At 44.1% G+C, this 25,926-nt stretch overlaps 3 protein-coding genes across 6 annotated transcripts in view; 1 reads left to right on the top strand and 2 right to left on the bottom strand.

Annotated features, from left to right (window-relative positions):
- Window positions 1-1,373: 1,373 nt before the first annotated feature.
- On the bottom strand, window positions 1,374-13,503 carry LOC310803593 (uncharacterized protein). 2 transcript variants are annotated; one of them, XM_083668434.1, is made up of 3 exons: window positions 13,045-13,503; window positions 5,707-6,100; window positions 1,374-3,511 (listed from the first exon to the last, which is right to left on the bottom strand). In XM_083668434.1, exons 2-3 carry the CDS (start codon window positions 6,077-6,079, stop codon window positions 2,082-2,084), a joined length of 1,803 nt encoding a protein of 600 aa, XP_083524560.1. In that variant the 5' UTR covers window positions 6,080-6,100; window positions 13,045-13,503; the 3' UTR covers window positions 1,374-2,081. The 2 variants fall into 2 exon arrangements, with proteins under 2 accessions (XP_083524560.1, XP_083524561.1); XM_083668435.1 differs by having other exon boundaries at window positions 13,325-13,503.
- A 328-nt stretch (window positions 13,504-13,831) lies between these two features.
- LOC310811528 (uncharacterized protein) lies at window positions 13,832-19,854 on the top strand (the record flags this gene model as incomplete). Its single annotated transcript, XM_083679716.1, has 2 exons — window positions 13,832-14,078; window positions 18,398-19,854. The coding sequence occupies 2 exons, from the start codon at window positions 13,832-13,834 to the stop codon at window positions 19,312-19,314; spliced, it is 1,164 nt and encodes a 387-aa protein (XP_083535842.1). The 3' UTR covers window positions 19,315-19,854.
- A 4,639-nt stretch (window positions 19,855-24,493) lies between these two features.
- LOC310806389 (uncharacterized protein) overlaps window positions 24,494-25,926 on the bottom strand; it is a 30,527-nt gene continuing 29,094 nt past the window's right edge. For all 3 annotated transcript variants that reach the window (XM_083672467.1, XM_083672466.1, XM_083672468.1), the window contains one exon: window positions 24,494-25,926. This exon is cut by the window's right edge and continues 1,285 nt beyond it. In XM_083672467.1, coding sequence (XP_083528593.1) covers window positions 24,698-25,926 — 1,229 coding nt within the window. In that variant the 3' untranslated portion in view covers window positions 24,494-24,697.

The following is a 25,926-nucleotide window of genomic DNA, read 5'->3' as shown; positions in this document are numbered from 1 at the left end:
AGTACAGTGAACTCATTGTCATGTTCAAGAAACCAGTTTGAGATGATTTGAGCTTTGTGACATGGCGCGTTATCCTGCTGGAAGTAGCCATCAGAAGATGGGTACACTGTGGTCATAAAGGGATGGACATGGTCAGCAACAATACTCAGGTAGGCTGTTTAAACGATGCTCAATTGGTACTAAGGGGCCCAAAGTGTGCCAAGAAAATATCCCCCACATCATTCCACCACCACCACCAGCCTGAACCATTGATACAAGGCAGGATGGATCCATGCTTTCATATTGTTTACGCCAAATTCTGACCCTACCATCTGAATGTAGCAGCAGAACTCGAGACTCATCAGACCAAGCAACATCTTTCCAATCTTCTATTGTCCAATTTTGGTGATCCAGTGCGAATTGTAGCCTCAGTTTCCTGTTCTTAGCTGACAGGAGTGGCATCCGGTGTGGTCTTCTGCTGCTGTAGCCCATCTGCTTCAAGGTTCGACGTGTTGTGCGTTCAGAGATGGTCTTCTGCATATCTTGGTTGTCACGAGTGGTTATTTGAGTTACTGTTGCCTTTCTATCATCTCGAACCAGTCTGGCCATTCTCATCTGACCTCTGGCATCAACAAGGCATTTTCGCCCAGAGAACTGCCGCTCACTGGATATTTTCTCTTTTTCGGACCATCCTCTGTAAATCCTACAGATGGTTGTGTGTGAAAATCCCAGTAGATCAGCAGTTTCTGAAATACTCAGACCAGCCCGTCTGGCACCAACAACCATGCCACGTTCAAAGTCACTTAAATCACCTTTCTTCCCCATTCTGATGCTCGGTTTGAACTTCAGCAGGTCGTCTTGACCAGGTCTACATGCCTAAATGCATTGAGTTGCTGCCCTGTGATTGGCTGATTAGATATTTGCGTTAACAAGCAGTTGAAGAGGTGTACCAAATAAAGTGGCCAGTGAGTGTATATAATATATATATATATAATAACACCACCATTACAAGGTGAAATATAGGCTTAAAATCACATTAAACGGTCGATGAATCAACTAATAGGAAAACATGAAATGAATAGACATGTATTACGGATATAAGATGGAGTGTTTTCTGTGTTTTTCTCCTATTCGTTGCTTTGTTTGAATTTGTTTTAATCACTTTTGCACTCTGGCGTGTAGCACCTCACTGGCACCAACAAATACATATTCTACATCTACAACTGAAATGTCTTTTATTGGAGGTATATCTTCAGATAAACAGTCTGCTCGTACACATAGCAGAGGTCTTGTCATTACTCTGGGTGATACACATGGGGCCCATAATCTATTATTGCCCAATCACTGAGGCAGCAATGCCATGATGTAGAATAGGACACAATGAGCTGCACATATCTAGAGAAACTGTCTTTATTGTGTCAAAGATAAACAGACATTATTTCTCACTCACTGACGGTGAGATGCCCTCCTGTCTTCCTGAGGTAAATGGTTATCAACAAGGTGAAACAAATCAATATAGCACATAGAAATATAATACAGATAAAATATGGATATTTTTAATGAACAGACCCAGGATTGTTCTAGACAGATTGCTTGCATGGATACTGGAAGTGTGCACTATTTTTTTTTCCGAATAAATAAATCGTCCTGACTACCATCACAGGATCAAAAGCCACAGTCTGTTTTCATGTGCGTTAGGACAAGCAAGCTCCAGTCCAGCCACGGTGGGTTGCCAGTGTACAGATTTCACCCTCTGTCCTATGTGGTTTTCTTTGATATTCTCAGGTTGTGGGACAAGAGTTCACACCATGTAGTTGGTCAATCTGGCAACCAGGGGAAAGTAACTGATAATTCTAGCTTCGGTATGGATGAAAACATTTAGAATAACAGGAGGAATCATAAAACAGGAGCTAATATTCACTGCTGGAAAGTGAGGATAACAAGCTGCACCTCCTGAAACAACTTGTTGAAACAGTAATGCATTATAGGTATACAATTGTATACAAAATCATCAAAAGAAAAGTTATTGTGTTTTAAATTAAGAGAGTTGCAGTGAATTTTTGCCACTCCCGATTGAAACTCTTCCCACACTGGTAGCAGTGTTACGGTTCTTCTCCTCTGTGTGTTTTCTGATGTGTCTTTAGGTCTCCTGCCCGATTGAAACTCTTTCCACACTGGGAACAGTGGTATGGCCTCTCTCCTTTGTGTGTTTTCTGATGTATAGCTAGATGTCCTGCCTGTTTGAAACCCTTTCCACACTGAGTGCAGGTGTATGGCTTCTCTCCTGTATGTATTCTCTGGTGTATAGTTAGGTGTCCTGCCTGATTGAAACTCTTTCCGCACTGGGAGCAGTGGTATGGCCTCTCCCCTATGTGGATGAGCTGATGCCTCTTTAGGACTCCTGCACGATTAAAACTCTTCCCACACTGGGAGCAGTGGTGTGGTTTCTCTCCAGAGTGTATTCTCTGGTGTCTAGTTAGGTGTCCCGCCTGATTGAAACTCTTCCCACACTGGCAGCAGGTGTATGGTTTCTCTCCTGTGTGTGTTCTCTGATGTGTCCTCAGGCTTTCTGACACAGCGAAACTCATTTCACACTGGGGGCAGTGGTATGGTTTCTCTCCTGTATGTATTTTCTGATGTTTCTTTAGGTTTCCTGCCTGATGGAAACTCTTCCCACACTGAGAGCAGTGGTGTGGACTCTTCTCTCCAGTGTGTATTCTCTGGTGATTCTTTAGGGATCCTGTATCACTGAAACTCTTTCCACACTGGGAGCAGTGGTATGGTTTCTTTCCTGTGTGTACGCTCTGATGTTTTGTTAGGTTGCCTACGTCACTGAAACTCTTCCCACACTGGAAGCAGTGGTATGGTTTCTCTCCTGTGTGTATTCTCTGATGCTTCTTCAGGTCTCCTGCCTGATTGAAACTCTTCCCACACTGGGAACAAGTGTATGGTTTCTCTCCTGTGTGTATTCTCTGATGCTTCTTCAGGTCTCCTGCCTGATTGAAACTCTTCCCACACTGAGAACAAGTGTATGGTTTCTCTCCTGTGTGTATTCTCTGGTGTATAGTTAGGTGTCCTGCCTGACTGAAACTTTTCCCACACTGGGAACAGGTGTATGGTTTCTGTCCTGTGTGTCTTTTCTCGTGTATAGTTAAGGTTTCTACCCTATTGAAATGCTTCCCACACTGGGAGCAGTGGTATCTTTTCTCGCCTGTGTGTATTCTCTGATGCTTCTTCAGGTCTCCTGCCTGATTGAAACTCTTCCCACACAGTGAGCAAGCGTCAGTTTTCTCTCCTATGCGAGTCTGTGGGTGTAGTTTAAGGTGAGTTGGACAAATTAAACTCTCGCTGCATTCTAAACAGGGACGGGGCCTGCAAGTGTGACTTCTCAAATCCTCTGGCTTATAGAAACTACTGAAGCAGTCCATGCAGTGGTGTTTTTTCCGTCTTGGGCTCCTCTGTCTGTGCTGTTTATGGTTTCCTGATGTGGTGGAGCTGGGCTCGCTGTCTGAGTCTGGGTGGGACCTCTCGCCTGTAGGAATAGGAACATATACAGGGTTACAAACACCATGAGAGCAACAACAGGCACAATTTTGTGGAAAAGAGTATTAAAAAAAAAAGGTAAAACATTTCAAAATAAGTCCAGAAGGATATCCTAGGATGGTGGATAATCCAAAGATAGCTTTGAATACTGCAGCAAGAGGTTGCATGATGCAAAACATTTGAAAACGGTGTCTGTCTTGTTTCTAAAACACATTGTACAAGAAAAGGTACAATAAAACCATGTTGTAGAGCAGAGCTCTTCTTCTCAAAAAGACCAAAAGGTGTCTAAATTGTCATGCTTTTTTTTGTGAATGGGAAACGATTTGACCTCGTTGTACGGGGAGCTCAAGCATGCACACACCGGAGCTAAACACCTTTGATTGAGTCATGAAAGCTCTCATTTCAATCATGTGAAATACATTCAACGTGAACTCGCGGTGCCAGAGCGGAACATTATTGACACGAACTGCACTCTTTGCTTACTCCTGGTAAACAACTCCTGGACTAGTAAACAACTCCTGACTAGTAAACAACTCCTGGTAAACAACTCCTGGTAAACAACTCCTGGACTAGTAAACAACTCCTGGACTAGTAAACAATGGCATATGCCAGTACTGACCAGGAGAGACCAGGACTCTGCCAGACTGACTGATTTACAGCACAGGGTCAGATTATACAGCACAGGGTCAGATTATACAGCAGTGCACTGATTATACAGCACAGGGTCAGATTATACAGCACAGGGTCAGATTATACAGCAGTGCACAGATTATACAGCAGTGCACAGATTATACAGCAGTGCATTGATTATACAGCACAGGGTCAGATTATACAGCACAGGGTCAGATTATACAGCAGTGACACTCACCACTATTCAACTAGGGACGGGCAACGATAGGCGGGTGACGATAGACACCAGATTATTTACCTGGCAGTTTGTTTAAAATATAAAACAACAATCCCATCATAGACGAAAGACCATCTCTTTAGGGTACACCTGGACTCCTCCTCCTCAGACTTCCCCACCCGCCTAAAACCCTACATTAAAAGAACTTGGAATACATTTTCTTTTCTTTTTAAATGTATTTGTTTCTCTTTCGCACTGTGACTGCCAATGGCACTTGCTCTTATGGAAGGTTTTACTTACGATGACTGATGTATAGTTGATTCACTTACTGAGAAAAATGTACTTATTGTAAGTCGCTAACTCAACCGTTGTTCACACTGGCAGTTTGAAATGACACAAATCCTATTCTTTCCCTATTTTTTCCCTATTCAAAACAGATTTTTTTCCTATTCATTTTTTTAACCATTCATAGATGGTTTGAAATCAGATACAAATCCAATTCCTGGCCATGTGACTTGTGTCTGAAAGGTCAAATCCAATGTCGTTGCCCTGAAGTAATTTTCTTTGTCACTCCCTATGCCACATAGTGACAACAAAAACTTAAGACCACACGGTCTGAACGACATCTGATTTGGTCATGTGTTTGAACAGTTAGTGTTCCCAAACAGAACCAATTTGAACATAAAGGCCTGCAGTGTGTGAACAAAACTTAAGTACAGCTATATTTTATTTTAGTACTTAAGGAAAAATATCATGTGAGTAGTCAAACAGTCAAAACATGTTTAATACCCTCTACATACATCCCTACATACAACCCCATCATCTACATACATCCCTACATACAACCCCATCATCTACATACATCCCTACATACAACCCCATCATCTACATACACCCCTACATACAACCCCATCATCTACATACATCCCTACATACAACCCCATCATCTACATACATCCCTACATACAACCCCATCATCTACATACATCCCTACATACACCCCTACATACAACCCCATCATCTACATACATCCCTACATACAACCCCATCATCTACATACATCCCTACATACAACCCCATCATCTACATACAACCCTACATACACCCCTACATACAACCCCATCATCTACATACATCCCTACATACAACCCCATCATCTACATACACCCCTACATACACCCCTACATACAACCTCATCATCTACATACACCCCTACATACAACCCCATCATCTACATACATCCCTACATACAACCCTACATACAACCCCATCCCTACATACAACCCTACATACAACCCCATCATCTACATACATCCCTACATGAACCAATCACTTACCATCTGTCTCACTGGCTTTCATCTCTACTTGTCCTCCCTCCTCTTCTTTCACCATCACTCCCTCCTCCCTCATTTCCTCTCCTCTGTCCTCTTCTTTCACTATCACACCCTTCTGCATTACATCTTCTCCTCCTTCCTCTTCCACCATCACTCCCTCCTCCTTTATTTCTTCTCCTCCGTCCTCTTGTTTCACTATCACACCGTTCTGCATGACATCTTCTTCTATTTCTTCTTCTTTCACCATCACACCATTCTCCTCTACATCTTCTTCCTCCAGCTTCACTGCCACCATCTCTGGACCCCACTGTGTGCTCTTCAGAGCTGGAGAACCACAGCCAGATCCGGGGGACTCTGTGGACTCTGGTTCATACATGGTTGCTGCTCTGAGGAGGACCTGCAGTTAGAAACAAAGGAGGCACAAACAGTGCAGGGTCAATTATAAATTACACTCAAACAGTTCACTAAATCCATCTAGACTGATGAGACATGTACAGTGCCTTCGGAAAGTATTCAGACCCCTTCACTTTTTCCACATTTTGCTGTGTTATAGACTCAATTTAAAATGATTAAATTAAAAGAATTTACCACACACAATACACCAGAATGACAAAGCGAAAACACGTTTTTGGAAAGTTCAATAAATTTAGGAAAACTGAAATACCTCATGTACATAAGTACTTAGACCCTTTGCTATGACACTCTTAAAATTAGCTAAAATGCTAAAATGTCATCAACAATCACTCAATAAGTTGAACTGAGTCCATCTTAATGCAAGGATAATAGTTAATGTAAATTTGGAATTAATAAAATAAAACAAAAAACCTTTGTCATTTTGGGGTATTGTGTGTGGATTGAAGGCAAATTCTTTTAATTTAATACATTTTAAATTGAGTCCATAACACAACAAAATGTGGAAAAAATTAAGGGGTCAGAATACTTTCCGAAGGTCCTGTACTGCAAATAGGCAATACCACGGTATCAGAATGGGGGTTGATTTCCCACTTTCAAACGCATGCCAAACAAACAAATACACAATAGACGCTCTCATTAAGGTAATAATGTCTTCTTGTATCAACTTATACTTTTTGTCACTGATCTCCATAAAATACCCTATTATTATCGAAAGTAAAAATTATGTTTTAGAAATTAATTAAAAATTAAAGGCTGAAATGTCTTGAGTCAATAAGTATTCACCTTTGCTATGACACTTAAAATGTGCTCAAATGCAAAAATGTCATCAACAAGTCACTCAATAACTTGAATTGAGTCCATCTTAATGCAAAGTTATTATCCTCCTGGGAACCAAGAAAAAAAAGTGTCTTCCAATTTCTTTTTTTTGTGTGATTTCTATTTCGGGTTAAAAAAAAACATCTTTATTTTAATTTTTAATTTTACATAATGTCCACTGTAGTGGACCACAGGACCATTTAAGTGTGAAAAGACAGCCAAACTTAGAAGATAAAACATTTCACAGATTATGGCTGTAGAGTTAATTATTATTATTAAACCAAGATTCAACTTGATTAAAAAACAAAATTATTTATCATTCTGGATTGTTTCACATGCTTGTTGGTTACAAGGATGGTAGTATATCTTCTATTAAAACTGAACGCATTGTCGTTGTGTGTGTGTGTCTGTGTGTCCCTACCTCGAACTTAGAGTGTGTTTATTTAGTGAACTGTAGAACTAAAGTAAACAGATATATTTATTTTTATTGTGATTTAGTTATTTGTCATTCATCTAGTTTTTTTTCTTCATTGCTATTCAATTCTTCTTTTGCACATGTTTCATTTTTAGCGGTGATAATCCTGGAAACATTTTCTCTTTTTGGTAATGCAGAGAAACATCTTGCATTTGGTACACCTCATGTACGTCTTGCTTTTGCAGCCCTTATTTCTGCATCTTTCTGCATGCTTGATATCCACCATCTCTGGCATGTGCGTGGCTCCTAGTCTGCGCACAGATGGCTCTGGTTGTGTGATCCTCATTTTGGTTGGTGGCTCATACTCTTCTTCACTGTCTTCACTGCTGTCGTCAAGTTCTGGCCTGTCCAACAGCTCTTCAGCCAGGTGCAATTTGAAGTCCAGGTACTGTTGGCTGTTCTTCGCTGGTCGGTTCAGCCCTTTGCTGTCAGACTTGTATTGGATCCAGGAGTTTGTGACGGCAACATCAAAGAAGTGAGTAATCACACGCGACGTCCATTTCCTGGTCCTGTTTGACATGTGATAAAAGCTCAGCGGTCACGTAGATCCACGCCACCCATGTTGTCATTGTACTGGTCTTCTCACCTGGTCACCTGTCTGATCACTGCTGGTCTTCTCACCTGGTCACCTGTCTGATCACTGCTGGTCTTCCCACCTGGACATGGACTTTTTACATTTTGGACCATCTGGTGCAGATATCTTCAGGATCTTTGCCATGTAGAGTGGAAGCCATCAGCACTGGTTTGCCAGCTCAGGACTGATGCTCCTCTCCCCTCTTTTCGCTTGCTTGTCTCCTGGCAGCTGGCACGGCTTTGGGACTCGGTTCTTCATTATGGTTCCAGTTGCTGGAAGAACAGATTCAACCATGCGTAGGACTGCTGCTGCTCCAACGCCCAATCTTTGGCCCCTGAATGTATTCTTCCCTTGGTACACTTCGAAACCCAGCATCAGACCATTTGGAGAAGCAAGGACAAAGACCTTTAGGCCAGTAGGGTTTGGCTTGCCTGGAACATACTGCCTGACTGGACAGCGGCCTGTGAAAGGGATGATTTGCTCATCAATGCAGACCTTCTCAGGCTGAGACAGCCTTGCCTCACGCAGTCAAGTAATGGCCTGACTCTCCAAAGAATGTCTGCCTCCTTTGTTTCCTCTGTTACATCCAGGTCATCAACAATCTTAAGTGAGCTTCTCAGCTTGAAGAACCCGTCCCTTGCCATTTTGCTGCTTATAACTGGCACTTTTGTCTTTTTGGCCCAAAACATTTTAATTCTGGGATAGCCAAGGCAGGCCATGTGGACTGATATGCCAAAAAATATCTTAATTTCTTGCGGAGTAGTATTCAGAGACACTCCTCTAGTTTGCAGCTCTCTTTTGATTTGTGAATGCTGCCAAATCTTCAAAGACTTTGTTGTCAATGTACTGGGAAAAGTACTGAATTGGACTCCAGTTTGCACGGGTTGTAGGGTCATCTTGACAGTCAGGAAGCCCAGGTAGCACAGGTGTGAATCTATCATGAAGGAAAAAACAGCAATAAATGAAAGGGAATAATACAAATCTACACAAATCAATACACATATATTTCATGACAAATCTTCAAACCTCAAGGATCACTGATAAATATCACTAATACATAGCAATATGTCTGCATTATTGGTGTTACATTACATGGAATCACCTATTTACCGTAAAAATATAATTTATTGTATTTTGTTATCATGAATATCAAGTGACTAATTACTCAAACTGAATATATTATCCTTGAACTAAATAAAACATACGTGCTACTCCTGGCCCACAGAGGACGACGTCTTTCCTGCTCATCACTGTCTGTGTCTGTATCTGTCTGCTTATCTGAGCTTACTGCATCGTCTTCCTCTTCTTGTTCACCAACTTCTTCTTCTTCCCATGTTCAAACTCATCCTCATCTCTCTCATTATCTGACAGCTCCAACTCTGAATCTCCCTCAACTATCTGGTAAAGAATCCTCTCTGCTTCAGTTCTGTCTTCTACAACAATGTTGGCTCATTAAGTACATTAAGATGGTCTTGATGTCCACTATAATTGACATTCATAATAGGGCTATTATTTCAAAACACAAATAATTTAACTGCTATCAGAACTAAATATATAATTCCTGACATGTTAATAAACAAGAACACATAAGATTATCATAGCAAAACAAACTACAGATAAACAATATTTGACTTACCTCTCCTCTTTCCATAAAATGTGCTTGCTGGTATGCCGGCATTTTGGAGGAAAAGGAAGAGGCGGTTCCCAGAATCCCAGCCTATCACATGACATACCACTGGAAAGCCCAGGATGTCCTCTTTACAATACAGCAGGAATTGATAGAGTAGCTCTTAAGAGTAAAAGGAGATGCATGTGAACGAAATGTCCAGTACAGAGGACACAAGTCAATGGGCGGGGTCTCAGGAGGAGCGATTTTGGAATTAATGTCTTTGTTTTTATAGTGTCTCTGATTTGCATAGGAATCAATTACACACTGCATGGATCAGGTTGTTATTACAAACTGAGCAAATGGAGAGAAACAAAACTGCTCAGGAATGCGACCCTGAGGCCTGGGGAGACTTACAAGTTGAATAGCTGAGAGGAAAAAGCACAGTCGATGGGACAACATCATCTCAGTCACTCTACAACATTGGTCTACAAGTGACCAAAATAATCCCTCAATGGAAAAAAAATCTCTCTCACATCCATAATTGTGTTTGGAACAATGAATTTAAGTGATACAGCAAAAAGAATGTCTGGAAATGTGTTTACTATGACAAGGCATTAAGTTTCGTGCAAATCCAGCACAAGCAATGCAGTCTCCACACCATCCCTTGTGTGAAGAATAGTGGTAGCGGCATGTTATGGGTATGATTGTCACCGGCAGGGACTGGGGAGCTTGTCAGGATCAAGAGAAAATTATGAAAATTGCTGAGTTGGTAGTGACAGCCTAATCCACACAGTGTGTAATTGATTCCTATGCAAACCAGAGACCCTATTAAAAAAAAAAGATATTAAATTCCAAAATCACATATTAAATATGCTTCAACCTAGATTGGTTGACACATTTATCAGATAATCTTAAAGGTGTATGTGGTGATCGAAGATCGACATCCTTCTCCAATCTACCCTGGTTGAAGATCGACATCCTTCTCCAATCTACCCTGGTTGAAGATCGACATCCTTCTCCAATCCATAATTATTAACATTATAATTAACATAATTATGACAAATAGACCCCAGAAATATATTTACATATTATATATTTCCAGCAACATTTTTGCAAATGATCACTACATTGTGTGTCACAGATACTAAACTGCCGAAGTCTAATCCCTGTATAATTACAAAGAGAAACTTTAAGTATTTTGATGCACAGGGTTTTCTACATGAACTGTATCAATGTGATTTACCCACTGTTTCCTTTTTTCCTGATGCTGAGTCGGCACTGACTTATGTTTCCTCTGTTTATTTCAGATAAGCTCCGGTTAAAAGGTTGAGATAAAGAATGGAACAAATTCATGGTACTCTCCTGAGCTCTCTGAATTAATGAAGGAAAGAAACCAAGCTTGGGCTCAGGTGAGATCTACTGATTTAGCTGCTGATTGGCTATCCTTCAGCTCACACAGATGTACTGCCATGATTATAAAGGCTAAATCAAGTTACTATTTAAAACACCATCTCTGATTCTGGTGGTGAGCCAACTACATTTTGGAAAGCAGTTGAATCACCGAAACTCAATACTTCCTCTCCCTTTCTACCTCAACAACTTTTATCCAATTCCAACATCATTATGGAAAAAAATAAATAAATAAATAATGAGTGATGCCTTTAAACAGCATTTTCTGCAGCCCACCTATTTGAAAGAAGCAATGATTTAAATACCCTTAATCAGTCTCATAGCCTGGCTAGGTCTCAGACCAATAGCTGCTCCCCTGGCTAACAATGACCCAATATTCTCCATCCGTTGTGTTTCTACCAGGAAAGTGTTTGATGAGTTGTGAAAGGTTGATGTTCAACAGTCTACAGGGGATGGTCAGTATCTCCTGCAGCTCTCTGCCCTTTCAATAGCTGAACCTCTGGGTCACAATTCTCTCTGGTACCATTCCCAAAGTATGGAAGGCGACCAATGTACTTCCTCTTGATAAGGGCGGTGATCCCAGTGACTTGAATAATTACCGCCCTATGTCAGGGCTTTCTTGCTTAGCAAAAATAATGTCGCTAAATAAGAGTCCCTGATCAATTCTCAGATATGGTCCTTTTTATCAATAAATTGTATTTAAAATGAGCACCAGTCAGGTTTTAGGTCTGGACATGGCAAAATCTCTGCTGCTTCCCTCGTTATGAATGACATTGTGTTCTCTCTGGTTAAGAAACAGCATTGTGCAGCCCTCTATATGGACCTCTCTAAGACTTGTGATACTGCTGACCATACCCTCCTATTACAGAGGTTGTCTGCTGACCATACCCTCCTATTACAGAGGTTGTCTGCTGACCATACCCTCCTATTACAGAGGTTGTCTGCTGATCATACCCTCCTATTACAGAGGTTGTCTGCTGATCATACCCTCCTATTACAGAGGTTGTCTGCTGATCATACCCTCCTATTACAGAGGTTGTCTGCTGATCATACCCTCCTATTACAGAGGTTGTCTGCTGATCATACCCTCCTATTACAGAGGTTGTCTGCTGATCATACCCTCCTATTACAGAGGTTGTCTGCTGATCATACCCTCCTATTACAGAGGTTGTCTGCTGATCATACCCTCCTATTACAGAGGTTGTCTGCTGATCATACCCTCCTATTACAGAGGTTGTCTGCTGATCATACCCTCCTATTACAGAGGTTGTCTGCTGATCATACCCTCCTATTACAGAGGTTGTCTGCTGATCATACCCTCCTATTACAGAGGTTGTCTGCCACTGGTTTGGATCAGCCGGCCTGCAATTGTTTTCAAAATGACCTTCAGGATAGGACTCAAAATCTCTGCTGCTTCCCTAGGGTTAGGGTTGACTCACTGTATTTCAGTAGATGTAGTTCAGTTTAGTTCTTTGTACATCAATAGAGGTGTTCTGCAAGGTTTGAGTCTTGGTCCACCGTTGACTATTTACGTACATAATGTTGGTTTGTTCTTTATGCTGATGATACTGTGGTCTACTCCTGTGCCCCCTCAGTTCAGCAGGCTATTCTTGACCTTCAGTATGGTTTTATTTCTTTTTAATTCTAAAAAATCTTCCGTTGATCTTATGCTGGACCTGAATGAGGACAAAACTAAATTCATGTTTTTCTCTAGATCCCATAATATTGATTACAATGACCTGATATGTCTACCCTGAAAGGAGCCCGAGCCCAACCCCCGCCCAGATGAGAATATACTATTTCTTGGACTTCTTTGGACTAGGTGTTTCACAACAGGGGTTGATCACAATAGATATGATTAAATAACTTAATAAATGTATTAATAACTTCCATAAATGTGACCATGACACTCATCATAGCCTAAACCCCAGAGGATAATAGCGATGGCAGTGAATGAATTGTAATAAATAAATATGCTACAAAACATTTTTGAACGCAAATTGCATTCGAGCTGTCGGTTAAACTGTTGGCCATTTATCTTACCTGGAATAGTCCAGCTGCTTGTGAACGTACTGCTCTGCTGCTGGCGAAGGGTGTGTTTCTATTAGCCCACTTGTTCGGTCTCCACCCCAGGTCCACTAGTTGTTACGAAAACCACCATTGTAGCCAGCTATGAATAACTAACTGCATTTGTTTGTAATGAATAATTACGTATTAGCTTGTAGTCACTAACGGAGCACCATCTATGAACGGTCGCAGCTCTGTAGTGATCATTGTATCTCGCTATCGCTCGACTTCCTCCATCAATCACTCCAACTCCTACCGTCAGGTCGGCGCCTCCGTCGTTGTTGAAGCTAGCGTCGCTGTCCCAAATGGAAATATAGGATAATCTTGCACTCCAACTAAATATGGTCACGGTTTCATTCTAGTGATGCACCGATTAATACCGAGGTTTATTTAATACTGGCGCATGTGTTAGTTTTGCGAAGGGCGACGCCGCGAGACCGCTTTGTTTTCACTTTAAATGGGCGTGTCCTCTGGACGTCATCCCGTGGATATCTATTGTATACGGCGCAGGCTGATGACGTTTCCACCTATTTATCTCCCGGGTGCCTTTCGGAAACTTTTCACTCACGTTGGTCAACATCACCGTCTCTGGTCTTCTTCTCTGCGATCTCACTACTACTTCATTATAGTATGAATGAATGAACCCGTGACAACATTTATTTGGACCAGGAATATCCGATATTTTCACTTGTTACATTATTACTCGATACAATAACAACGGAGGCGCCGACCTGCCCCGAAAAACACACAGTGGGGTCCAGAGATGGTGGCAGTGAAGCTGGAGGAAGAAGATGGAGAGGAGAATGGAGTGATGGTGAAAGAAGAGGAAATAGAAGAAGATGTCATGCAGAAGGGTGTGATAGTGAAACAAGAGGACGGAGGAGAAGAAATGAGGGAGGAGGGAGTGATGGTGAAAGAAGAGGAGGGAGGACAAGAAATAAAGGAGGAGGGAGTGATGGTGAAAGAAGAGGACGGAGGAGAAGTAGAGATGAAAGCTGGTGCGACGGATGGTAAGGTGTTACGAAAATCACCATTGTAACCAGCTATGAATAACTAATTGCATTTGATTACAAGCTCATACGTAGTTATTAATTGCAGTCACTAACGGAGCTACACCTATATGGGAAAAAATAGGATTTGAGTCACTTCAAACTGCCAGTGTGAACAAGGCTTGAGTTAGATATTGTACTTACTGTAAATATGATTTTAGCAAGCCAGCTTGAAAGCACAGTGTTTACCTACTCTCCTTATCATATCTGCCATGTTTATATATATATATATATATATGGATATATAAAATTGATTGAATGTATTTTTTTTTGCCATCAATCTACACACAATACCCTATAATGACGAAGCGAAAACACGTTTTTAGAAATGTTTGTAAATTTATTAAAACTAAAAAAACTGCAATATTTATTTTCCATACACATTAAGACCATGCATTCAGTACTGTGTAGAAGCGCCTTTGGCAGCGATTACAGCTTCGAGTCTTCTTGGGTTTGCCTCCACCAGCTTTGCACACCTGGATTTGGGCAGTTTCTCCCATTCTTCCTCGCAGATCCTCTCAAGCTCTGTCAGGTTGGGTGGGGAGCGTCAGTACACTGTGACCTTCAGGTCTGTCCACACAGATTTTCAATAGGGTTCAAGTCTTTGGCTGGTCAAGTCAAGTCTTTGGCTGGGTCAAGTCAAGTCAAGTCTTTGGCTGGGTCAAGTCAAGTCAAGTCAAGCTTTGGCTGGGTCAAGTCAAGTCAAGTCAAGCTTTGGCTGGGTCAAGTCAAGTCAAGCTTTGGCTGGGTCAAGTCAAGTCAAGTCAAGCTTTGGCTGGGTCAAGTCAAGTCAAGTCAAATCTTTGGCTGGGTCAAGTCAAGTCAAGTCAAGCTTTGGCTGGGTCAAGTCAAGTCAAGTCAAGCTTTGGCTGGGTCAAGTCAAGTCAAGCTTTGGCTGGGTCAAGTCAAGTCAAGTCAAGCTTTGGCTGGGTCAAGTCAAGTCAAGTCAAGCTTTGGCTGGGTCAAGTCAAGTCAAGCTTTGGCTGGGTCAAGTCAAGTCAAGTCAAGCTTTGGCTGGGTCAAGTCAAGTCAAGTCAAGCTTTGGCTGGGCCAATTAAGGACATTCAGAGACTTCTCCCGAAGCCACTCCAGTGTTTTCTTGGCTGTGTGCTTCTGGTTGTTGTTGTGCTGAAAGGTGAATCTTCGCCCCAGTCTGAGGTCATTTGTTCTTCAAGGACCTCTCTGTTGTCTCTGTTTCTCATTCCCTCAACCCTGACCCGTCTCTGCCGCTGAGAAGCGTCCCCACAGCGTCATGCTGCCACCACATAATAATAATATAATATAATATATGAGTCAACTGAGCGACACAGGACCACTACCATGCTTCACTGTCTGGTGTTAGCCAGGTGATGAGCGGTACCTGGTTTTCGCCAGACGTAGCGCTTGCCATTCAGGCCAAATAGTTGTTTTTTTTGTCTCATCAGACCAGAGAATCTTTTTCCCCTTTCTGCTCCCAGAGCCCTTTAAGTGCCATTTGGCAAACTCCAGGCGGGCTGTCATGTGCTTTTTACTTAGGAGTGGCTTCCGTCTGGCCACTCTGCCATAAAGGCCTGATTGGTGGAGTGCTGGAGAGAAGGTTGTCCTTCTGTCAGGTTCTCCCATCTCTGCAGAGGAACTCTGAAGCTCTGTCAGAGTGACCATCGGGTCCTTCTTGGTCACCTCCCTGACCAAGGCCCTTCTTGCCCGGTTACTGAGTTTGGCCGGACGGCCAGCTCTAGGAAGAAGAGTCTTGGTGGTTCCGAACTTTGTCCATTTCACAATGATGGAGTCCACTGTGCTCCTGGGAACATTCAATGCTTTAGCATTTTGTTTATACCCTTCCCCAGATCTATGCCGTGACACAATTCTATCTCAGGTCTACGGAGAGTTCCTCTATATATACAGTACCAGTCAAAAGTTTGGACACACCTTCTCATTCAATGGTTTTTTATTTTATTTTTTATTATTTTCTACATTGTAGATTAATATTGCAGACATCAAAACTATGAAGGAACACATATGGAATTATGTAGTAAACAAAAAAGTGTTAAACAAACCAGAATATGTTTTATATTTTAGATTCTTCAAAGTAGCCACCTTTTGCTTTGATGACAGCTTTGCACACTCTTGGCAAGGTGTGTCCAAACTTTTGACTGGTACTGTATATATACACAATGTATAAACAAATCCCAGGTAAATAACCTGGTATTTAATGCGACAATAGACTCAAGTACCCATCCGTAGTTTTATAGTGGTGAGTGTCGTTGCACTGCTGTATAACAGTGCTACCAGTGCACTGTAAGTCAGTCAGTACCTGCATACTGACAGTCCTGGTCTCTCTCCTTGTGTGGGATTAATCTATCAGGGCTAGTTTCCCAGACCCAGATTAAACCAAGTCCTGGACTATAGACCATGTTTACTTAATCTCCATTGTCAATGTTTTCTAGTCCAGGAGTAGGATTAATCTGTGTCTGGGAAACCTCTCCTCAGTCTTCATTCATAGCTCTCAGAGATGTGCTGGTTCTCCTGGCATCACCAACCCTAAGGAAGCACTTGTTGGACCCCATATTCCTCATTCAAAATACCAAGAAATAGTTTGACAAAATACCCCAAAAAACTCACAATACTCTACAGCAGTGGTCTTCACTAATTTTATTAGGGAGCCAATTTGTCAAATCAATCTCACTTGGAGAGCCACACTGACAACAGCTTAACAGAATATCAAGGCCTGGAATTAGAAATAAGTCTAGCTACAGTAAATTTGGGGACTGGTTAGATGTAGGTTAGACTATTAATGCATAATCAAATCAAAGTTCCAGCTCTTACCGACATGAAACTCAGAGTGGAGCCACCATCCACCTCTGAAGTGTACCTTTTCTTCTGAAGTGTACCTTTTCTTCTGAAGTGTACCTTTTCTTCTGAAGTGTACCTTTTCCAGCCAAACGTGGAGCCACCGTCCACCTGTGAAGTGTACCTTTTCTTTAACAATGTGTTTGAGAAACCAGGCAGACACCATCCAATGTTTTGCATCATGCAACTTGTAGCTGCAGCATTCAAAACTCCCATTGTATTATCTCCCCTCCCACCTGTTTGAAATAACATGGTCATTTTGAAATATTACTAATGCTTTACTTTACTCACTGTTTTGCACAAGGAAAAAATGGGGCCTGTTGTTGCTCCAATTGGCTTCTGCTAAAAAGTTGAATTGATACGGGCACTACGTTGGTTATTCCGTTCAGCAAAGCCCCAGGAAGAGCAGAGGCGGAGGGAAGGTCTCCAGCAGAGGGCAGTTCTCCAGCAGAGGGCAGGTCCCCAGTAGAGGGCAGAGGGCAGGTCCCAAGCAGAGGGCAGAGGGCAGGTCCCCAGCAGAGGGCAGGTCCCCAGTAGAGGGCAGAGGGCAGGTCCCAAGCAGAGGGCAGAGGGCAGGTCCCCAGCAGAGGGCAGAGGGCAGGTCCCCAGCAGAGGGCAGAGGGCAGGTCCCCAGCAGAGGGCAGGTCCCCAGTAGAGGGCAGAGGGCAGGTCCCAAGCAGAGGGCAGAGGGCAGGTCCCCAGCAGAGGGCAGAGGGCAGGTCCCCAGCAGAGGGCAGGTCCCCAGTAGAGGGCAGAGGGCAGGTCCCCAGCAGAGGGCAGAGGGCAGGTCCCAAGCAGAGGGCAGAGGGCAGGTCCCCAGTAGAGGGCAGGTCCCCAGCAGAGGGCAGAGGGCAGGTCCCCAGCAGAGGGCAGGGATAATGGAATATGAGATGAAGTTGTCCTCACCAGTAAGGGTAAGGATTTCACTGTGAATGTTTGAATGGATAATTCAAAATGACAATCTTGACAGTTGTAGGCAACATATTGATCCACGGGCTGAAGTGTTGATGAATGATATCATATAGTATGCTCGGTTTATAATATTCTCTCCTCCCAATATTACCATGGATTAAAGTGCTGGAATTTGGCAACTTTCAGAATAATTCTAACCATAATCTTTTTAGTTTGTGTGCAAAGGCCCACTTAACATATTTTTCTATGAAGTAGGTATGCATATTTTCCTGTAATCTACAGTACAATGTTTAAGATGAACTCCTGTTTGATTCTATACCTTGTCAAAGACATTCACGATTGCATGATTTTGTTATTGTGAGGTAGTAATTGGCACAGAGAGTGGAGGTGATTGTTGTATGCTGGGAACATTGGCATTCATTTGATGTTTTAGGGAATATAGCCTACGGAATTTAGTAGGCTAATGTGAGAACTTACAATTATACTGTTTAGCAGAAGATTGGAGCCCAGTGTTTCTAACCCTGTTCCTATACTTACAGGAGAGAGCTCCTACACAGGTTCAGACACCGAGCCCAGCTCCACCACATCTGGAAACCATAAACAACACAGACAGAGGAGCTCAAGACGGAAGAATCACCACTGCATGGACTGCTTCAGTAGTTTCTATGAGCCAGAGGGTTTGAGAAGTCACACCTGCAGTCCCTGTTTAGATTGCAGTGAGAGTTTCATTTGTCCAACTCACCTTAAATCACACCCACAGACTCACACAGGAGAGAAGAATCACCCTTGCCCTCAGTGTGGGAAAAGTTTTCATAACAAATCCCGCCTAAAGGTGCATCAGCGCATTCACACAGGAGAGAGACCATACCTCTGCTCCCAGTGTGGGAAGAGTTTCATTCAGGCAGGACACCTGAAGAAGCATCAGAGAATACACACAGGAGAGAAACCATACACCTGCTCCCAGTGTGGGAAGAGTTTCAATGATGCAGGACACCTAACTGTACACCAGAGAATACACACTGGAGAGAAACCATACCACTGCTCATTGTGCGGGAAGCGTTTCATTTGGGCAGGAGACCTAATTAAACATCATAGAATACACACAGGAGAGAAACCGTACCACTGCTCCCTGTGTGGGAAAAGTTTCAATCAGGCACGAGCCCTTAATACACATCACAGAATACACACAGGGGAGAAACCATATGACTGCTCCCAGTGTGGGAAGAGTTTTCGTCATGCAGGAAACCTAGAAAGGCACCAGAGAATACACACAGGAGAGAGGCCACACCACTGCTCCCAATGTGGGAAGAGTTTTAAACATGCACAAGCCCTAAAAAGACATCATATGATACACACAGGAGAGAAACCATACTACTGCTCCCTGTGTGGGAAAAGTTTCAATCAGGCAGGAGCCCTAAACAGACATCAGAGAATACACATAGGAGAGAAAGCATAACACTGCTCTCAGTATGGGAACAGTTTTGCAGGAACCCTAAAGAGATGTCAGAGAATGCACACAGGACAGAAATGTCATTAAATTAACCTCTTAAACAATGGCACATAAGTCACACAGCAGGAGACAGACCATACCACTGCTCCCAGTGTGGGAAGAACCAGGTCATTCAATCTGAGGACACACCAAACAAAGAATCATGGTCCAGAGTTCCTCTGCCACTGTGAAAAGAGAGAAGGCATAGCCTTGACTTTGCTGAGATACCTGGATAACATTTCAGTATTTAGGTAATATAGTACAGTATAGTTATGGCTAATAACCATATACAGCCTGGTGGATATATACAGTATGTTTTACCGTCTGTGCCTCTATAACCTTCCATTGTTCTCAGTATGTAAGGCTTTACCAGTTGAACCTCTCGATCCTAGGGGTCTCCCTTGTATGGAACAATAGCGCCTTCGGACCCTGTTGGACCTCTCACACATCTATGCAGCATTGCATCATGGGAGCATGGGCCTTTAGTGCTGGAAAACAATAAACATGTTGTTTATATGATACTTTAGGGTTCAAGTGTGGCTAAGTACCATTGTATGAATTCCATAGGTTGAGGCCACGGTGACGCCTCTCTCTTCAGTGTATGTAAACTGGTGTTTGAGATTCACTATTTGGAATATTGTATGCTGCCCTTCCCGGGCGCTCATTATTAAAATCTTGAATTCTGTTCAACTGTTTGTGGTTTGTTCTCTGTGTCTTCATAACCGACTGGCTGAATCATTTGTAACATGAAGCCAAGGAGGAAGTAGATGTCACGGGGACCTTACCCCCTAGAACACAGGTGTCAAACTCGTTCCATGGAGGGCCGAGTGTCAGCAGCTCTTTTGGTTTTTCCTTTCAATTAAGACCTCGTCAACCGGGTGAGGGGAGTTCCATACTAATTAGTGACCTTAATTCATCAATCAAGTAGATGGGAAGAGCATAAACCTGTAGACACTCGGCCCTCCATGGAATGAGTTTGACACCTGTGCCCTAGAAGCTTTGCTCACATGAAACAGTTATGTTCAGAGGAGCTCATGACGGGGGTTATACAAAACTGGTTGTTAGGCGTATGTTTATGGGCATTTTCCACAGATCTCTCAGAAGGACGGATCCCTAGAGACACCAGGAGGTCTAGTCCAACCGGGGTTCCACGACCAAAATCCTCTCTGGAGAGAGTTTTCGGAAAGGGAAGCCCCCAGTCTGAATTGCTGTTAGTATCAGAAGTAGACTCACTCATTTGGCCTATTTACAGCAAAGAGGATTGCTAGGGGATGAGTGTCCATATCACCTGTAGGGAGCTGGGCCATCGTAGATCCTCGGCTGAGGGTATAGTGCTGCTTAGGAGAAGTCGGCCAGGCTGACAGAGGATTCGAGGGTATTTCGTCAGTGGCCGCTGTCGATGCTGTACAGAGCCTCTCTAAAGTTATTACAAGTTAGACAGACTAGGGACGGCCAGATTGGGACTTATTTTACTTATTCTACTTCAAGAACTATAATGTCTATTTGTATTTGGACTTATTCACTTAATTTTTGGTTACATTTTACATTTACATTTATGGCATTTAGCAGACGCCTTTATCCAAAGCGACTTACAATAATACATTTGTTTAAGTAAGTGAATCATCTATCCATCAGTCATCATAAGATAAAGTAATCAATGCTCAGACCAGGGGCCATCGGCAGTCGTAATGCCAGTAGGCTAATTAAAAAAAAAAAAAAATTAAATATATTTTATTAGCAGGAGAGTACTTGTACAGGGGGGTAGCAGGGGAGAAGAGGTCTCGGGGTTAGCGTTAGTATAGGGGGGGTAGTGAGGGTGAAGCGGTCTTTAGGTAAGTCCATTTACTCCAATGAATACTTACTTTCACTTTAATTTCTTAATTAAATCATTTTATTTATATCATGTATTATCCTGCTGACCTGTTTTATGCTTGAATAAAGAACACCTTACTTACCACCTGAAATGTTGTGTTACTCTCCTTGCTAAACATACAAACAAAGCTAGATTACACTGTGTGTATTGTACCAAAGGATCTGAATGGTTATTCTAGCCCCTGTATTGAAATATCCCCATTGGATGTGTTTCTGTCACATCCGGTTTTGGTGGTTTGTGTTTCGCTGTGTCTAAGGTCTGGGTCTGGGTCTAACCAGGTCTCCAGGTCTGGGTCTGGGTCTAACCAGGTCTCCAGGTCTGGGTCTGGGTCTGGGTCTAACCAGGTCTCCAGGTCTGGGTCTGGGTCTAACCAGGTCTGGGTCTGGGTCTAACCAGGTCTCCAGGTCTGGGTCTGGGTCTAACCAGGTCTCCAGGTCTGGGTCTGGGTCTAACCAGGTCTGGGTCTGGGTCTAACCAGGTCTCCAGGTCTGGGTCTGGGTCTAACCAGGTCTCCAGGTCTGGGTCTGGGTCTAACCAGGTCTCCAGGTCTGGGTCTGGGTCTAACCAGGTCTGGGTCTGGGTCTAACCAGGTCTCCAGGTCTGGGTCTGGGTCTAACCAGGTCTCCAGGTCTGGGTCTGGGTCTAACCAGGTCTCCAGGTCTGGGTCTGGGTCTAACCAGGTCTGGGTCTGGGTCTAACCAGGTCTCCAGGTCTGGGTCTGGGTCTAACCAGGTCTCCGGGTCTGGGTCTGGGTCTAACCAGGTCTCCGGGTCTGGGTCTGGGTCTAACCAGGTCTCCAGGTCTGGGTCTAATAGGATGTCTTCCCACCTAGTGTTGATAGCCTTAGTGCTCTCTACCGCACGATTCCTCAGAAAACAGTGCAGCTTTATCCCCTTTAACCTGTAGCCCTGAGCCAGGTCCTTCAGATGTTTCCAGTATTGGGCCAGCACAGCCAGATCTTTCTCCTCAGGGGGGTATTTGCTCTCCACCGAGGGTAGCACACAGCTCCATAGGGCTATCAGCCCTCCCCCTTCATTCCAAACCCTCACCACCACGTCATGGTCCTCACAGCGAACTTTGACCTCCAGCCTGCTCTCCAGCCCTCTCGGCTCCAGTCGAACGGCCGTGAGGATTGTTTATTCAAGTCCCACGCTTATGCTCAAGTTTTTTTTTTTTAACAAGGATAACTTCTCCTTGTCGCTCTCAGACAGACCCAAGTTTGTGGAAACATGGAAACCTAAATAGTTCACTTGGAATTTCCCAAATTGACCCTTTTTCAGGTTCAACTTAAGACCCGCCGCCGTCAATCTCTCCAGCACCTGTGGCAGCCACTCCAGGTGCTCTTCCTCCAGGTGCTCTTCCTCCAGGTGCTCTTCCTCCAGGTGCTCTTCCTCCGTGTCATCTGTGATAAATATGTCATCTATACACAGCGACCTCCAGGCCCTCTAGGATATTCATCACAGCAGGTTAGGTGTGACAAAGAGATAGGAGAGAGAGAGAGAGAGAGAGACAGAGAGAGAGAGAGAGAAGAGAGAGAGAGAGAGAGAGAGGTGGATGGATAGAGAGAGAGAGAGAGAGACAGAGAGAGAGACAGAGAGAGAGAAGAGAGAGAGAGAGAGAGAGAGAGAGGTGGATGGATAGAGAGAGAGAGAGAGAGAGAGAGAGAGATGAGAGAGAGAGAGAGAGAGAGAGATGAGAGAGAGAGAGAGAGACAGAGAGAGAGACAGAGAGAGAGAGAGAGAGAGAGATGAGAGAGAGAGATGAGAGAGAGAGAGAGAGAGAGATGAGAGAGAGAGATGAGAGAGAGAGAGAGAGACAGAGAGAGAGAGAGAGACAGAGAGAGAGAAGAGAGAGAGAGAGAGAGATAAGAGAGAGAGAGAGAGACGGAGAGAGAGAGAGAGAGAGCTGACATTATATAGACACCTGTCTGAGGCTCTCTATCCCCACCTATCTGAATTATCAACCAATCAGAAATCACAGTCACCCGGCTAAAGTTGAACGAAGTTCTTAGTGTCTCTGATAACAAAATAATCCACGTTGTAATAGTATTTTCACTTATCAAACAATTTTTAAGGACGAAATATGATTAATAAATGAATAGTAGTCTAACATAGATCCATCAGTGGTCAACCTCAAAACAGAAGGGGGTTGATCAAATGGCTACACATTACTGTAACATGTTTGCAGGTAGGAATGCGCATTTTGTCCCAGATGTGAAATGCTTGAAACATATGCTATGTCAGTCAGTAGTCTGTCACAGTGGTTCTCAACCTGTTTGTGAAAAATCTGAGATATTGTTTTTATTTTCAATGACAAAAAGAAAATAAGGATGGAAAATGTAAATCATCATCATAATTACCTTGAATTGTAATTTGTTTTCAATTAAATACATGCAAAAACGGACAGAGGATTTTCTCCAACTATGATGAAAGGCACCATAGTCTGGTTGAAAAGCAGGTTTCAGTTCAGGCCTGTGAGAGCGCCCTCTGGAGGGGGCGTGTTGCTTGCAAATGTTTGGTATCAACTGGATTATCTAACAAGGAGATGAGCCCCAGATGTAAACTAACTGACAAGTCTTAGTGCTCTAGACACAGGGGGGATCTTGGTTGCAGTTAGGACCATCTAGACGCAGGGGGAATATCTTATTTGCAGTTAGGACCATCTAGATGCAGGGGGAATATCTTATTTGCAGTTAGGACGATCTCTTTCACACCTGTATCTGATTTAACAAGAGACCAGCTCATGGTCATCCCATTCAGAATGTTGGATGCAATTGACCAGTAGAGTCTTTGTCCAAGAGAGAGAGCAGCACAGGAGAGGAATACGTACTTTTATTTATTTTTTGTAGATATCAAATAAGGACTAAATACATACAAAAGCTCCTTCAAGATAATTCTGTGTTTGAAGCCAAAGGAATGTCTGTTGGGAACAGGGAAGATCCCCAGGTCCAATCAACCATGGACTAGTTACGTCATGACTATTCATTATACATTTAAATATACAATCTCATCAAATATACAAAAATCACAGCCAGGCAAAACTACATGTCTTTATGATATAAAGGTGCAGTTCCACTAATCAGAATCAAGTCAGGAGATAAACTGTACAACTTCATTAAGCAGTTATGAGTTAAATAAAAATAACAACAATATTAATCTAGAATTTAGATACGCAACTTTTCTAATAACAATAATAACATTATTTCTCATTATATTTTTCCAAAACACTCAACCCCCCTCCCTCCCTCCCCCCCTCCCTCCCTCCACCCACCCCAAGATCCATCCTTCCTTGCTCATGTGCAAACAGACCAGCGGCGATAAGATGGGTTAAAGCAACAGAGAAGGAAACTAGCTTTCACCTCTCCAGTTGTCCTAGGAAAACACGACGCGTGTTTCATATGGGAACAAGGCCTCTAACTCCAGGTGGGTTTCAGGAGAGGAGGCTGAGTGACCAAATTGTTGGAACGCGGCCTTGGCTTTATCTCCAGGTGGGTTTCAGGGCTTTGCTGGAGTCTCTGGAGTGGGTCGACTGGTCAGAGAAACTGCCGCTGTTCTTCCGTGCGTGGCCTTTAGAGGGCCGCAGCGTGTCCATGTTGTGGGAGTGGAGGGGGGTCCTGGGGGATCCCCTGATGCTCTGGGTCCTCCGCAGGGGGCTGCTGTCTGGTCCTGGGGGGGTGGAGGGGGCCACTCTGTTACTGGGGTATCTCAGAGACCCGGCTCTGGTTAGGGGGGAGGGGGTGGGGGAGGTTTTGGGGTGGGGGCTCCGGAGGGGGGTCGGGGGGGAGGGGCCGGGGGAGGTTTTGGGGTGGGGGCTCCGGAGCGGGGCTGGGGTGGCACTTGTCCGTCTGAAGGAGGAGGCAGCGGTGTTTCTGGCGAACCCAGGGAGGGCTGAGGAGGTCGCGACCCCGTGGGATGGGGTCGGGGGAGCACTGATGCTGCCCCCTCCCCCTCCAGCCTGGGCTAGGGCTCGCAGGGTGGAGCGACACATCTTCTCCTCAGGGGGGGGTCGTGGGGCGACGGGGCGGACCGCTTTGGGCTTACGGACAGACGGCTTACGCTGGGGGACGGATTGCTCGCGGGCAGCAGCATGGACGCCCGCGGTCCTGGGGGCCTTGGGGTCCTCGTGCTGAAGGCTGGAGCGGTGGGGCCCGGCGGAGCTCCTCTCTGCCCGTCTGAGAGAGACGGTGGTGGGGTTGGAGGAGGTGGTGGTGGTCCCTGGGTCAGAGCTGTGTTGGCCAGGGGGTTTCTCTACACGTCTACTCAGGCCGGAGGCACCACGGCTGGGCTTGGAGATGGGCACCACCCGTCTCATGCCCTGGTTCTCTGAGCTGGTCAGGGTCCGTACTGGGTGGGTCGGTCCGCTGGGATGGGGCCCTGGGGGTCTGGTTTTGGGGTTGGGACCCTTGGCTGGTTTGGGGGGGCTGGGGTTGAGAATCTTGGCTGGTTTGGGGGGGCCCTCTGTCTCTCTGTTCTCACCAGGAGGGTCGTCTTTGGAGGCATCCGTGGTGACTGATGCAGGCATCTCATTGGTGCAGGCAGACACTGCTGGCAGCTGATTGGTGGAGGCAGGCAGCAAAGACTCATTAGAGGACACAGGCACTGGCTGTTTATTGGTTGATTGAGATTCTGAAGCCCTATCATTGGCTGGGGAAGCTGCTTCCCGCTGTGCCACACTGCTCAGACTCTCTACGGTGTGTGTGAAGGTGT

Source organism: Argentina silus, assembly GCF_951799395.1.
Source record: "Argentina silus genome assembly, chromosome: 1".
Taxonomy (NCBI): domain Eukaryota; kingdom Metazoa; phylum Chordata; class Actinopteri; order Argentiniformes; family Argentinidae; genus Argentina; species Argentina silus.
The sequence above is the reverse complement of the archived record's forward strand: the minus strand, read 5'-3'. Positions and strand labels throughout refer to the sequence as shown.